Here is a 16,073-nt window from a genome sequence, read left to right as displayed (position 1 = left end):
GCAACTGCACCTCCTCATCCATCACTCTCAACACAGGTGCCCCCCAGGGCTGTGTTCTGAGCCCCCTCCTCTACTCGCTGTACACACATGACTGTGTGGCACAGCAAAACAGCAACACAATCATCAAGTTTGCTGACGACACAGTAGTGGTGGGCCTGATCTCTGCAAACGATGAGAGGGCCTACCTGGGAGAGGTAGAGAACCTGGCGCTGTGGTGCCAGGAGAACAGTCTCTACCTGAACGTCAGCAAAACTCTACTTCCTTAGGCGCCTAAGGAAGTTCAAAGTGAGTCAGAAGATACTTAAGAACTTCTACTCGTGCACAATAGAGAGCATCCTGACTGGTAACATCACCTCCTGGTTTGGGAATAGCACCGCACCCGATTGCAGCAGACTACAGAGAGTGGCCCGTTCAGCCGAACGCACAATTGGAGGTGGGCTTCCCACTCTCCAGGACATTTATACCAAGCGCTGCAGTGCCAAGGCTAAGAAAATAACCAAAGACTTTAGTCACCCAAACAACTGCCTCTTTGAACTGCTGCGGTCAGGCAAGCGCTACCGGAGTTTCATGGCCAGTACAGAGAGACTCAGAAGGAGCTTCTATCCCCATGCCATCAGGATGCTCATTGCTCAATGACTCTATGTAACAACCCATCATCTACACTCATTGCACACACATCCACATGTACACACTCACTTTAAACAAACACTCACCGTAACACTCACTTTAGACACTTTAACACTACATTATATTTATCTATTTATTAAAGAGATTTGCACTACATTCATACCTCATTTGCATTTGCACCTTACCTTAAAGTTTTGTACCTCATTGTCCGCATTTGTACCTCATTGTCTGCATTTTTACTCATTGTACTTAGGTTGTACTTTATATTGTATATTCCCCTTTTACTAACTTTTTTACTGTATGAAGCACACTCTCAGGGGCTCATACAGAACCAAGCATTTCACCGTAAAGTACATGTATTTTATATGTGACAAATAATAAACAAACTTGAAACTTGAACATACACACACACACACACACACACACACACAAAGACACACACACACAGACACACACACATGCACCTGACTTTCTTCAAACCCACACAGGTAGATAAATACTATGGTTTAATTAGAGGTGTATATTGACAGCTAAATGCTATATGGTTTAATTAGAGGTGTATATCAGCAGCTCTTATCTCTTTACCTCTTCAAGGGTTGCTTCCTCAGCTAAAGCAGGATCTGCTCTGGTTTATAAAGCATTATTAGCAAATGCTCATGTCAAAATAATGCGATTGTTAGGAATATTACTAGTTGTAAAATGTGAGTGTATAAAAGAAACAAGGGACATGTTTTCACCGCTGATGCCAGTTCTGAGTGAATAATACACACCAACACCAGCCAGCTTCTCCATCTCCGCTCTGATACCCCCGGTAAGCTATTGATCCGCGTCCTCTCTCAGAATCTACTCTGTTGCTTACAGAGTAAGCATAATTAATTAATGTAAATAAATTAGCTAAACCCACAGATTATCACTTTAATCAGCCCACACGTAATTGGCTGGAAGGGCCCTGTCTCCAGAGACTTCAGAGAGTGCCTCCAGGACCTGAATATGGCTACTCTAGATTTGCTTTTTCACGTTACTGGATTTGGTCTAGTTCATCCCCTATCTGGTCTCAAGCCACTAATAAGGGGGGGGGGGCATCCAGTTTATGGTTCCTCAAAAACCTTTCACGTCGGTCACATTCTTAATTATATGCAAAGAATGTGCAGATAATGTGAAGTGATCTGTACATATTAATACTACAACTCTGTACATACATCTGATTAGCACTATTACTCAGTACTAATTTGTAAATTGTATACCCAGTTTAATCACCTGTGCATTGTATATTACTGTTGCACTTTACTGTTACATTTGCACTCTGGTTGGATGCCAAACTTATTTGCGTTGTACTGTACTTGTGCTGTGTAATGACCAAGGCCAGATTAAGACTTCAGAGGCCCCTGGGCCAGATTCTTGTGGAGGCCCCCCCACACACTCATACACGTGCACGCACGCACAGTGGCGTTTTTATATGTCACTTTAAAAAATATATAGAATATTTAGAAGTGGTGGGCTCTGAGGGCCAAGCTAAAAGGACTTTGATCACCCCTGCCCACTTTGACAACCTAGGATGGCTTAGAGTAGACGACAGAGTACAGCAACTTGCAATGGGCCTGGTCTACAAGATACACTACACGACCAAGGTACCCATGCACATGTCAAAATACTTCCCAAAGGTCAGTGAATACCACGATCACAACACCAGAGGGAGCTCCACAAATCATGTTAAACCCAGATTCGGCTCAAACAAGGGACTAACCACGTTTTGCAATTATGCCACATCAATGTGGAACGCCCTACCCAAAGCTGTAAAGGAATGTGAATCACTACCCACTTTCAAAAACACTCTCAAAGAACACCTACGGGAGACTGCAATTCGAAACTGGCCCCTGTAAATGTCCTAACACAACCCCCTGCAATGTACAGTAAATTACCAAGTATGGTTTTGTCAATATATTCCAATGTACAGTTTTGCTTGTACAGTTGTACAGTGTCCCCCACCCGCCCACCGCTCCCACCCAACGAACCACCTCCAATGTACAGTCCCCCCCACCCCCCCAAACCCCACCCCACCTACTCAACCTTCTCCAATGTACAGTTTCTACGTCAAATGTATATACTCTCTTTTCTGGACTCTTTTCATATTACAAACAGTACTGTATTTGCAAATCTGGTATGTCATAAATGTATAGATGTAGCACTACTGTCTATCTGTATGTCATGTATGTCATATATGTTATGATGAATTGAAAATGGGGGACCCTGATGTAAACAAGACAAAAGTCTTTCTCTGGTCTGCATCCCCTTAACAATTATTGAGCTGTACTGTACTGTACCAATTCTACAATCTGTTAATAAAGTTTTCAATCAATCAATCAAGAAGAGAAAAGAAACACATCATGTTTAGATGGGGGGATGGCGCCATCCCCAGGAAGAAAAAAAACATGCACACACTTTGGAGACAAGAATATAATATTAGAATAGTAAGCTTACTTTTACGTGAATGTCAATTTAAATTATAATTAGGGAAGGGAGGGGGTTGAAATGTGTTTTTGTCCTGTGTTACTGTCTGTGAATGAATGAATTAATGAAAATTGTATTTAACAGATTGCAGAATGGGTACAAATAATACAGTACGGCTCAATACACACAATTGTTAAGGGGATGCAGACCAGAGAAAAACGTTTGTCTTGTTTACATCAGGGTCCCCCATTTTCAATTCATAGTGACATGTATGACATGCACAACATATATGACATCATGACATTTATGGCATAGGGACATACATGACATACAGGTATATAGTACTGTTACATTTGTGACATATATGATATGCAAATATACAGTACTGTTACCCATAGATCCTGACAGAGAGTATATACACATGATGGGGAGGGGACTGTACATTAGGAGGGGGTGGGTGGGTGGGAGAGAAATATACATACAGTGGGGAGAGAATATATACATTACATACAGTGGGGAGGGGACTGTCTATTAGGTGGGGGTGGGGCTGTATGTATGTATGTATGTATGTATGTATGTATGTATGTATGTATGTATGTATGTATGTATGTATGTATGTATGTATGTATGTATGTATAAAAGAAAAGAAATACAATAGAAATATTGACTGACGTTTCTTAGGCGACTCTTTCGAAGTTGGTTAAGGTTAGAGTATGGAATCAGGGGTGGTGTTCTATCGCCGTGCTCTAAGACAAACTCTAACCTTAACACTTTGAGTGCCACTCACGAGATTTCTCTGTTTTTTTTTTATAGGTGGTTGCTAGCCACTCACGAGATTTCTCTGATTTTTTTTTTTTTAGCGATCTGAAAAATTATTGCATCACCCGAGCCTACCCGAGTATAGCCGAGCGGCGCTGGCGATCACTGTGGAAAAAAGCGCCCCCTGTCGTCTCCCAGATGACATAAGTGATTTTGGAATGGACTCAATGAAAATGAATGGGGAAAAAAATCCGGTACTCCACATTTTCCAGTTCACTGATCCAGCCGGGGTTACCACAGTTCATTCTGGAACCTCAGATCCCCGCTGATCATGGAGATCTACAGTATCGCGTTGGATCCATACACGTATCGATTTTTTCGAATGGTGATCAGGAATTGGAATATACCAGTTGGATACCATCTGATGTCAGGTAAGGACTCTATGTTATCAGTGTTAGGATAATCAGAGTAAGTTTGATGAAGTTATAAGCTGTTTTGTGAAATGTCTTCTTTCGGTTTCACTGTAAAAGTCCGTGAGGAAATCAACGGAGCGATTATCCGTGCGCGGCCGTAATGTGCTTGCGTGCACGTATAATATTGATCATCTAGCGTTTATTTGAAAACGATTCATAAAAAGGCAGACGAATATCAACGTTGTGGAATATTTCACTAAAAGACGATTTTCATAGAATGCTCCAGAATGAGCTGTTTTTTATATCAAAACGGGGGCTTTTCTAACTGCTCTGAAACGGAAACGACGCGATAAAAAAACAGTCTGCCTTGACAGCACTGACTGGAAAATAGTCTTTGATAATGCGATGGGCAGATTAGACACATAGCCATAATTTAAAACATAGATTAGGCGATATTAACGTTAACATTGGCGCCGATGGTGGCATTCAGCCGGTAAAACGGAAAACCAGGCGTGGCGCTCAAAGTGTTAACCAACTTCGAAAGAGTGCCTAAGCTTAACCGGTGAAAGAAAGAGGCGTCACACGATTGGCGCTACCAGAAACGTCAGTGGCCAATCAGAGCGCAGAACGCGAACGCGGAACTGGAAATCCGTTGGTAAAAGTATTCAGGTGTCGGGGCTGGGATGTGGAGATGCAAGTTTTGACTTTTTATTGCTGTTTTTACCTCAAACGGAAAACCTCAAACTCTTATGAAGAGGAGAAAAAATACTCAAGATTAGCCACTTGCAGACGGCAGGGTGTGACGTACTGTATATTTTAGTTGATGAAATATTTTTGTTGACTAAATATTTTTGTTGATGAAATATGTTTTCATTTCAGTGTCACAGTATGACACAAAAATGTGGGGCCTCTAGTGACGAGGGGCCTCCAAAAAAATTCAAAATAAAAGTTAAAAAAAAATAAACAAATATTTGGGGGCTCTAGTGACGAGGGGCCTCCAAATTTTTTTAAATAAAAGTAAAAAAAATAATAATAATAATTTGGGGCCTCTAGTGATGAGGGGCCTTCAAAAAAAGAAAAAAAAATGTTGGGGCATCTAGTGACGAGGGGCCTCCAAAAATAAATTTATTTATTTAATTTAAATTTTTTTTTTTTTTGGAGGCCCCTCATCACTAGAGGCCCACGGGCCGCGGCCCGGTCGTTAATCCGGCCCTGGTAATGACAATACATTTTACAGTAATCTAATCTAATCTAATCACAGTGGGGTGAACTTGTGTGGGTGCAAAAACATGCTCAGATTTCTGTGTGTATGTGTCGTGTACATCTGTGTGTGTGTGTGTGTGTGTGTGTGTGTGTGTGTGTGTGTGTGTGAATGTGTGTACAGAGTGAGGGTGTTTTTATGTGTCTGTGTGTGTGTACAGTGTGAGGGTGTGTGTGTGTGTGTCTGTGTGTGTGTGTGTGTACAGAGTGAGGGTGTGTGTGTGAGGGTGTTTGTGTGTGTGTCGTGTACATCTGTGTGTGTGTGTGTGTGTGTGTGAATGTGTGTACAGCTGAGAACAGCAGATCTATCCAGACTTTGCTCAGCTGTTGCCGTTGTCCAGTCAACCCACAATGTGTTCAATGCGATCTAATAAACCTCTGAAAATCAGCCTTCATCCAATCAGACCATAATCCCATTTATCAATAAGAGGTGTGTTCATACGCCGCTTCAGATTATCAGATTATAAGAGCCATCTACAGGATCTGTAGTGGGAGTTAATACTGCATGTAGTACATGAGGCTGTTAGCTGTTAGCTAATGAGGTACGCAACATCCCATCCAGTAATAAAACTAAACGTATATTCACTCATTGTGGAAAACCTGGAAATTCAGATATCCGGTCATGAAAAACGTGGAAAATGTACTAAAATGACAAAATATCCTGGAAAAAAATGATGTTGTCCTGGACATTTGTAATAGTATTTGAGCCCCTCACTCAGATGGCCTATGTAAACCTAGGTGTATATTTTGTTTGAGACTCGACTGGTAGGATTACAGCAGCAGCGTCACTCCCTTTGATTTGACCCGCCATGGCATTTGACAAGCTCATGCTTATTGTGCTCTTATTTCTAAAGTGCTGTAAAATCCTACCTGTAATGACTACAAAACGTACATTTTGTGCAGCTAAAAAGCACATAAAAAGTAAATGTGTCAATACTAGGCCTGCCGGTAAATTAGATGACCGTTTGTGAGCAAGTGCTGTCCTGGATTGTCAAGAAAATGTCCTGGAAAAGTCCTGGAAAATTATTTCTCAAAGAGAGTGGGAACCCTGATTCATTGGATACTCTCATGCAGAGCGGTTCACCTTCCCGTTATGGAGGTTTACGTAGATTCATCAGACTGGTTCACCACAAAAAGATTGCCTCAAATGGACAGAATGACAAAATCTCATAGCGTATCTTATATACAAACCGTTCCGACATTTCTGCATCCTTTTCCATAACACGCCACAGATAGGAGCCTGTGGGAAACATGGATTATTTTAAATGATATTATATATTAAATTATATTAAATGAGCCTAATAACATATCATTTCAGGGTACAATCACCAGTCTTTTTCTTATTATTTCAGCTGACAACCGGAACAAGCGGAGAGTCTCCCACCATGAGAGGAAACAGCAGGACTTCTCCATCTTCAAACTAGCAGAGAACGAGCTGAAGGTCAAGATCTCCCCACAGCTGCTGCTCGCAACACACCGCTTCCTGGCCACAGGTAACACCGGGGGGGGGGGGGGGTGTGTGTGTATGTATGTGTGTATGTGTGGACAGTACACAGTATGTGTGTGTGTATGTATGTGTGTACAGTACAGTATGCGTGTAGAGCAGGGGTCGGCAACCCTAGGCCCGCGTGCCCGCATTGGCCCGCGGGAGCATTTTCATTGGCAAGGGGGGCAGCATTTAAAAAAGAATAAATAAATAAAAATGTTTGCTTTGAAATATTATAGTGAAATATTTTGCACTGTTGTCGCATTTATCTTGTTGAAATCCTCCCACCGGTTCTTTTTTGTAAGTCGACTGTTTTGCACACCCCTATGACAGCTATACAGCTGTTCCCATGGTGCTCAGCTGTAGCTGTCAGCTGGCCTCCCGCGCCCGCGCGCAGTTCCCAGGTAATCACACAGTGCATTCTGTATGTGCCGTCTTTCATGATGGCAACCCCCGCTAAGAAAGTTAAAGCAAAGGAAATTCGGGCATTCTAGCCCACGTGGACAGACGACTACGGGTTTGTGTGTCAGAAGGGCCGTGCTGTGTGTACTTTATGTTTATCAGCTCTATCTTTAATCTTTCAAAATGTTCAGTTGCTATTGCATGCACTCATCTGTGTTTCACTACACACTTGAGTGCATGCTTACCAACTGTTAGTCTGCAACACTACTATCACCGACATCTAAGAAGGGAGATCCCCCCTTGAATGGCCCTTCTAAGGTTTCTCTCCTCCACACTGCCTGTGGAGCATTTTTCCCTATTGTTAGGTTTTAGTGAGTTTTTCCTTACCTTCGCGTGGGGTATGTCTGGGAGTGCTTGCATTCTTTCATTTATTTGCATTTATTTTAAATTTGTTGAACCTTATGGTGTTCTTGTTTTGTTCTTGACTTATTGTTATGTTTTCTTCTTGACTTGTTTAAAGAAGACATGTACGGCCCATGGGGACATTAACGTGTGTTGTCGGGCCTTATAAATAAATTTGATTTGATTTTGATTTGATTTAGAAAATGTAGTTTGCCGAACGTCAGGTGTGAAACGCCATTTTGAGACGAAGCATCAAAAAAGTTTCAAAGATCAGGCGGATAAGGCTTTGATTAATTGATTGAAAAGTTTATTAACAGATTGCAGAATGGGTACAGTACAGTACAGCTCTATAATTATTAAGGGGATGCAGACCAGAGAAAGACTTTCGTCTTGTTTACATCAGGGTCCCCCATTTTCAATTCATCATAACATATATGACATACATGACATACAGATAGACAGTACTGCTACATCTATACATTTATGACATATCAGATTTGCAAATACAGTACTGTTTGTGATACAAAAGTGTCCAGAAAAGGAGTGTATATACATTTGGCGTAGAAACTGTACATTGGAGGAGGTTGGATGGGTGGGGTGGGGTTGGGTGGGTTGGGTGAGGGCTGTACATTGGAGGTGGGGGGGGGGGGTTTGGTAGGGGACACACACACATTTTACACTGTACATTGGAATACTGACAAAGCCTTACTTGGTCATTTACTGTACAACTAGGTTAGGACATTTGTAGGCAGAATCGATTAAACGTGCCGTGGCCAGGTATGGAAAGCAAGCCAGCACCCTCAAAGTGTTCACGACTGCTAAAAACCACGCAACTGAAGCAAGCTATCGCATTGCTCATTGCATTGCGAAATGTGGAAAGCCATTCACTGATGGCGAGTATATCAAGGAAGCTTTTCTCTGTAGCTCAGATGTTTTGTTTGAAGGCTTGCCAAACAAAGAGACAATCAAATCAAGGATAAAACATATCCCCATGTCAGCTCGAAGTGTCGAGCGACGCATCAACAAAATGTCAGACAATATCAGAGAACAGCAAACAGCTGGATTAAAAGATGCTCCGGTGTGCATCTTAAAGTGAAATACATTGATACATCATTCAGTAACATTTTCAGAGCCTTATAACAAAAACATTATTACGGTCACCATTGTGACCAGTGGGATTAATCAACTAAATGTATTCTTTATTTTTCTATTTCATTTTAACATTGCACATGTTAAAAGGGAGAGGGCAACGCCATTTCTTTTTACTCAAAATGTGAGTATTACCAAGTCAACTTGTGTTCTTAAAACAATGACAATAAACATAGTTTTATTAGGTTGAAATAATGTGGTTGTGTACTTATTTTTCTGTTAACTTATTATGGATTGAAAACTGAAAACCTTAATGCACAGTAACTGAACTCAATCTTTTTAAATTCTGGTAACTTATTGTTTTTTTTTTACAGTTGTAGCAGTCTGGAAAATATGGTATATTATTCAGAACTGCTGACTGTGTTTATATCCCTTTTTGTACACAAAGACATTCTAACTAGTGTCATTGATTCACACGAACAATGACACAAACGCCCCGTCCAAAGAACATGTGAATACGGATCATAAATGACAGTATTGATTCATATTTTACAGTGCGTCCCCCTTGTGACTGGCAGGCGAGACCAGCAGGGGGCAGTAGCAGGCAGAGAGTGGCGGAGAGAGCTGAGAGATGATAAAGAGAGGAGCCGAGCGGAAGTCGCTCTCTTCTCGGCAGTGAACTTGACCACGAGAAGTCACGTCTAACGGGGGAGCTCTAGACAGCCCCGTTGCTGACGTTTATGCCGGAGAGCCCCGTGGAACCGTGACGGGTGATAGGAAGTACTGGCTAGTGGAGACGATATCCTAGCAGTACCAGTGTTATGATATTATGAACATTAAGTGCAGAGTCGGGCACTAAGAGTCGAGTTATACCTAGTTACAGTGAGCGGTATAAGTAGCGTGCGGCTAAGGTTCACAGTAGCATTGCTCGTGTTATACCTAGTTACAGTGACGGTATAGTCTGCGTGCCAGAGACGTACGGGACATCCAAGCAGTCTGCCCGGGCGTCAACAGCTGTCTGCACCGGAGAGCAGCAGCACACCCTGCCCCAGGCTGCCTGCAGGACACGGGGAGTTCTTTACCACCAGCAGAGTTCGCCCAGCACCAGCTCAGCCAGCACTGCCTCTCTGCTATAGCTCCGCCTGCTAGCACCTGCGGCGCGAGTGTTCGACGCCATCTTGCCACCAGGACGGTGGTGGAGCGGCGCGGCCGCCATTTTGGTAGAGTAAACATTAGGGCTTCGGCGCCCAGGATCCTATCGTACATTACACAGTGTGTCGCAGCCTACGGGCGAAGCTGGTGTTTGCTAACCACAGTGCATAGGGGTACCCCATAAACATTACATGCCGGCATTAGCATAGGGCTTTTGTTTTGGTAATTGTGGGCCCACACACTTTGGTTTTATTTCCTTTTCTTTGAGCGTGATACAATGTGTGTGTAATATTACTTTCCCATCTATTTAACCCTTCCCCTCTTGGGGGTAAATGTAACGCTGCCATATAAGTAAAGCCTAAGAAGAGGTATTATTATTGGTACTAGCCCAGACGTGGGTAAGGAGTCAAGTATATTGAAGTCTACAATATCTGGGTCTATTAACTTTGGGTCTGCAATACCTGAGTCTATACTGTGTGGGTGTACAATATAAGTGTTTGCAAGGTATTGAATTACAACTTGAGTAATAATAGAACTACCTTCCGTGGACCCATTGCTATTAAATATTTGTAGATGACCAGTCTTTAAATAACAGTAAATGATGTAGATGGGAGTCTTGTGTGTGTGTCTTTCATTATTTCTAACCCTAACCCTAACCCTTTACTACGGGTAATATATGTAATCGTAACCCCTTGCTATTCTACCTTTTCCATTTCCATTGTAAGGGTTCTGGTCGTCTCACACAAGGGAGGGTACTGCTTGCGGGGGGAACCCAGTTATTTCTCTACCATCCGGTCAGTAGGTGTGGGAGGGAAAAAGGGGCAACTGTGGAGGGTGAGGGTGTGTTGGGGAGTACTGCGGACTACTCCAGAGAGAGGGAGGAAGACCAGAGTACCGGACCAGGTTTGTAAACCCTGGGCCTCATTCACCCCCACTACCAGCCTCCAGTTGACGCTCCGGACCCCAAAGACGGAGGTGCAGCTGGCCAGGGTGCTACTGTGTCTCGCTACCTATTGACCGCACCCCACAGTTCCCACGAAGCAGGGATAATCCACCCTGCTACATTTGGCGTCACGAACAGGATCAACATCCTACTCCACTCCCTTGTAAGTGACGACCCAGAGGCCTGAGATGTCGGACAACGACACCCCGAAGCCCGATGCCAAAGCCGGGCCGTCCCGGGTGACGCAAGGAGGTGACTCGCCGCCCCCGCTCAAAGAGGAAGAGGGGGGAGCCGAGACGGTGCAGACCTTGACCGCCGAAGTGGAGTTCCTAAAGGGTCAACTCCAAGACCAGGCGGAAGCCCTAGACCACCAACACGAACAACTGGAGCAGGCCAGGCACCGAGAGTCGCGTGCCTTGGCCCAAGCCATGATCCAACAGCTTCCTCCAGCGCCCCTCCCAGTGGTGTACGTCCAACGAGAGCGGAAGTGCAGCGAATTTGGAGGGGGGAAAGAGAGAGGAGAGCCGCTGGTGGACGACTGGATCCGAGACATGAAGGTGCATTTTCGGAGCAGCAGAGTGCCCGGTGACGAACAAGCAGAGTTCGTACAGCAGCATCTAAAGGGCGCGGCTAAACGGACAGTGCGCTTCGTACTAGAAGGGACCGCCCCGGAGCCGGACGCCGTGTTCCGGGTGCTGCAGGAGACGTACGGGGACAAGACCTCGGTCAGTGAACGCCTGAGAGAGTTCCTCGACCGCCGACAAGGAGATGGCGAGACCGTGAGGGAGTTTGCGTATGATCTACAGGAACAGATGCGTCGCATACAGGGCCGGGAACCCCAACGAGTCGCGGATCCTGCCGCCCGGCTGCAGGAGCAGTTTGTGGTAGGCCTGAAGGATGGGATGCTGCGACGGGAGATGAAGAAGTCCATAAAAGAGAACGGAGAGCAGACGTTTCTCGGATTGATGATGGCGGCGATAGACTGGTCGGAGGAGGAGATGGTCCTGCCCCCCAATAGGGGTGGCGCCCAGGCCCTGGTCCACGCCGCAGCCGCAGAAGGACGAGAGGCCCCGATGAGCGGAGACGCAATACAGGGAGCTTTTAAGCGGCTCTTCGCAGGGCAAGAGCGGCTGGACGCACGTCAGGAGCAACTCTTCCAGGCCGTCCAACAGACGCGGGACGCGACCCAGAGAGGCGGCCCCGGACGGCGACGCAGAGACGACGCGCCCGCCGCTAAGCGGGAACTGCCCCGCCGGGACGAAGAGGGCAGGTTGATTTGCTATGCCTGCAATCAGCCGGGCCACATCAGCAGGGAGTGCCCCCGCCACGCCAGCGAGCCCCACCCAGCCCCTGCCCCCACCCCCGAAGTTCCGGGCTCGTCAGGGGACCGACCCGGATCCCGAAGGGCAGTCAACGGCGTCGTAACCGGAGTCGCCGACTCGGCCGCAGGGGGCACTAAGACGCAAGACATGGGGGAATGTCTCACCTTAGACGTCCAGATTGACGGGGTCGAGACCTGCTGCCTCTTCGACACCGGCGCCGAAGTCACCACCATGACCGAAAGCCACTTCCGCAGACACTTCCCGCGGTCGCGGTTGACCCCCTCCAACTGGATCACTCTCTTCGCCGCCAACGGGTTGGAGATCCCAGTGGTGGGGTGTCTCTACGCCGAAGTGAAGTGCCTGGATATGACATTTCCGGGGAAATGCATATTCATACTAAAAGACGATCCAGGCCGAGTGGCCACAGGAGACGCTATCCCGGGACTTCTGGGCATGAACGTGCTCGGCGGGGTAGATGGCCTGTTCAAGGGGATCAAGGGGATGCGGCCGGCGAGCCGAAGACGTGTCGACGCGGGGAGCGTCGCCATCCGCCGTGTGGTCGCCGCCATGGCCCAGGAAGCCCGAGAGTGTATCGCCCCGGGAAGGATGGGGTACGTCAAAGTGGCCGGCAGGGAACCAGTGGTCATTCCCCCGCACAGCGAAGTGGTCGTCCCAGGCCGTTGTGAGACGACAGCGGGGATGCGGCGTCCCGTGATGATAGAGCACACGCCGAGGGCCAACCTGCCTCCCGGACTATTGGTGGCGAACGTGGTGGCATACGCCCGACAGGGGAGAGTGCCTGTGCGGGTGTTGAACCCGACCAACGTCGAGATGGTGCTCCGACCCCGGGCCAGGTTGGCAGAGATCCACTGCCCCCGTCAGGTACGGCCTAAGGAGAGAGTGACCGTGGAGGAAGTGGAAGGAGGCGTCCGAGTGACGGCGATTCAGACTCGGGACCGCCCGCCAGAGGCGGAGCCGGACGGGAAGACCCGCGGGCTCGCCGTGGACGTACAGGCGAACCTGCAGGATCTCACACCGGCCCAAGTGAGCCGGCTGAATCAAGTATTGGAGAAACACAAGGCGGTGTTCTCCGTGGACGACGGGGACTATGGCTACACAACCACGGTCACACACTACGTTCCCACTGGTGACGCACACCCGGTCAAGCAACGGCACCGCCGAATACCGCCCCACGTGTTCCAAGAAGTAAAGAGACACGTGCAAGATCTGGTGGACCTGGGTGTCCTGGTAGAGAGCTGCAGTCCGTGGGCGTCACCAGCCGTGATCGTCATAAAGAAAGACGGCTCCGTGCGGTTCTGCTGCGATTACCGCCGCCTAAATAACGTGACACACCGGGATGCCTACCCCCTACCTCGTATCGAGGAGTCCCTAGACGCCTTGGGGCAGGCCAAGATCTTCTCCTCGCTCGATCTCACCGCCGGCTACTTCCAGGTGGCGGTGAAAGAGGAAGACCAAGAGAAGACGGCTGTCACGACGCCCTTCGGCCTCTACCAGTGGACTCGTATGCCCTTCGGACTGTGTAACGCACCCGCGACGTTCCAGCGGTTGATGACCGCCGTGCTGGGGGACCTGGCCTTCGACGTCCTACTCGTCTACCTAGACGACGTCTTGGTGTTCGCCAGCGACTTCGAGAGCCACTGTCAGAAGCTGGACCTGGTGTTTGGACGGCTTCGGGAGCATGGACTCAAACTCAAGCCCCGGAAGTGCTTCCTTCTGAAGACCGAAGTCAAGTTCCTGGGACACGTCGTCTCCGCGGCCGGCATACAGGTCGACACCGACAAAGTGAAGGCGTTGGAGGACTGGCCGGCGCCACGCTCAGCGAAGGAAGTGAGGCAGGTGATCGGGTTCCTGTCCTATTATCGGCGGTTCGTGCCCCACTTCGCCCAAGTGGCCCAGCCACTGCACGCCCTGATGGGGAAAGAAAAAAAGGGGTTCGCCAAGGGCCGGCCCGAGGCCTTCAAGTGGACGCCGCAGTGTCAGACGGCCTTCGATCATCTGCGGCAGTGCCTCTTGACACCCCCGGTGCTGGCCTACCCCGACCTCCAGCTCCCCTTCATAGTGACCACCGACGGGAGTTACTTGGGACTGGGAGCGGTACTCAGTCAGGAACAGGAGGGCGTGGAGCGAGTCATCGCCTTTGCGAGCCGAGGCCTGCGTGGGTCCGAAAGGAATGACCAAAATTATAGTGCGTTCAAGCTGGAACTCCTCGCCCTGAAGTGGGCGGTCACCGAGAAGTTCAGAGACCTCCTGATGTACGCCCAGTTCACCGTGATCACCGACCACAACCCGTTGAGACACCTCGGCACGGCCAACCTGGGAGCAGTGGAGCAGCGGTGGAACGCTCAGCTCGCGGAGTATGACTTCGTGGTGCACTACAAACCTGGTCGACTCAACCAGAACGCAGACGCTCTGTCTCGCATGCCGATGCGATCAGAACCTGAAGTGGAAGACACTGAGAAAGACTTCCTAATGATAGCCGCGGCTGGCACCCACACCCGTCAGGGTCTCCAGGAACGGGCCGTTCCATTGTCCGTCCCCGCCCCAGTCGCCCGCGAGGGCTACGTCATGGTCCCAGCGGAGGAAGTGCGGGCCCTGCTGTGCCCTGGGAGACCGACAGAGACGCGGGAGGTCTCGAGTGTCGGCGCACGACGGATAGCGGCACAGAAGGGGAACAGCGGATATGACTGGGCGGAAATGCGACAGCTCCAGGCGGACGATCCCGAGTTGGGTCCGGTGTGGCGGGCGGTGGCACAGGGGGTCCCCCCCACTAAAGTACAGCTGAAGGAAGGAGACCCGAAACTCCGCAAGTTATACGGGCAGTGGGAACGATTCCGTCTGCATCAGCAAGTGCTGTTTCGGCGCGTAAGCGATCCCCGGGATGGAGAGGAGGTTCTCCAGCTGGTGGTGCCCACAGCCCTGCGAAGGAGGATCTACGAGACCCAGCACGAAGACGCGGGACACTACGGGGGACAAGGGACGGTGGTCCTGATGAGGCGAGGTTACTACTGGATCGGAATGGCAGAAGAGGTGAAGCAATGGGTGAAGCAATGCAAGCGATGTGCATTAGCCCGCGACGTGTTCCCTAAAGCCCAGGCACAGATGACCTGCACTAACGTGACGGCACCCATGGAGGTCCTGGCCATGGACTTCACCGTGTTGGAGAGGTCGGTGGGTGGCTATGAGAACGTACTGGTGCTGACCGATATGTTCACCAGATTCACTATTGCCGTACCGACCAAAGACCAGACTGCGAAGACCACCGCCGCTGCCATCATCAAGTACTGGTTTGTGTACTACGGTTGCCCTGCCCGACTCCATGCCGATCAAGGGCGAAATTTCGAGTCGAGCGTCATCAAGGAGCTCTGCCGACTGTATGGGATTTCAAAGAGCCGCACCACGCCCTACCATCCCCAGGGGAATGGGCAGTGCGAGAGATTCAATCGGACAATGCACGACATGCTGCGTAGTCTGCCCGCAGAGAAGAAGCGGGACTGGAAGGAGCACCTACCCGAGTTGGTACTTACATACAATTGCCACGAACACTCCTCCACTGGATACTCTCCCTTCTACCTGCTCTTCGGGAGGGACGCTAGGATGCCCCGAGATGTCCTAGGGGGCAGAGACGTCATTGAGGAGGGGGCGGCAGACCTAGATGAGTGGGTGCAGAGTCACCACGAGCGACTAAAGGCCGCCGCGGAGGCCGCTGAGGCCACGGCGAAGCAGGCATCCCATCGACGCAAGAGAATTTA

The 16,073-nt window shown here is 48.6% G+C and overlaps 1 protein-coding gene across 1 annotated transcript in view; it reads left to right on the top strand.

Moving 5' to 3' along the window:
* cnnm1 (cyclin and CBS domain divalent metal cation transport mediator 1) overlaps window positions 1-16,073 on the top strand; it is a gene marked incomplete at both ends in the record, with an annotated part of 55,885 nt that overhangs the window by 14,702 nt on the left and 25,110 nt on the right. Inside the window, one exon of the mRNA XM_084321874.1 lies at window positions 6,860-7,000. Coding sequence (XP_084178000.1) covers window positions 6,860-7,000 — 141 coding nt within the window. The remainder of the gene's footprint in view (window positions 1-6,859; window positions 7,001-16,073) is intronic.

This window comes from Notolepis coatsorum, assembly GCF_963971535.1.
Source record: "Notolepis coatsorum genome assembly, chromosome: 9".
Lineage (NCBI taxonomy): Eukaryota > Metazoa > Chordata > Actinopteri > Aulopiformes > Paralepididae > Notolepis > Notolepis coatsorum.
This window is presented reverse-complemented; position numbering and strand designations above follow the sequence as displayed.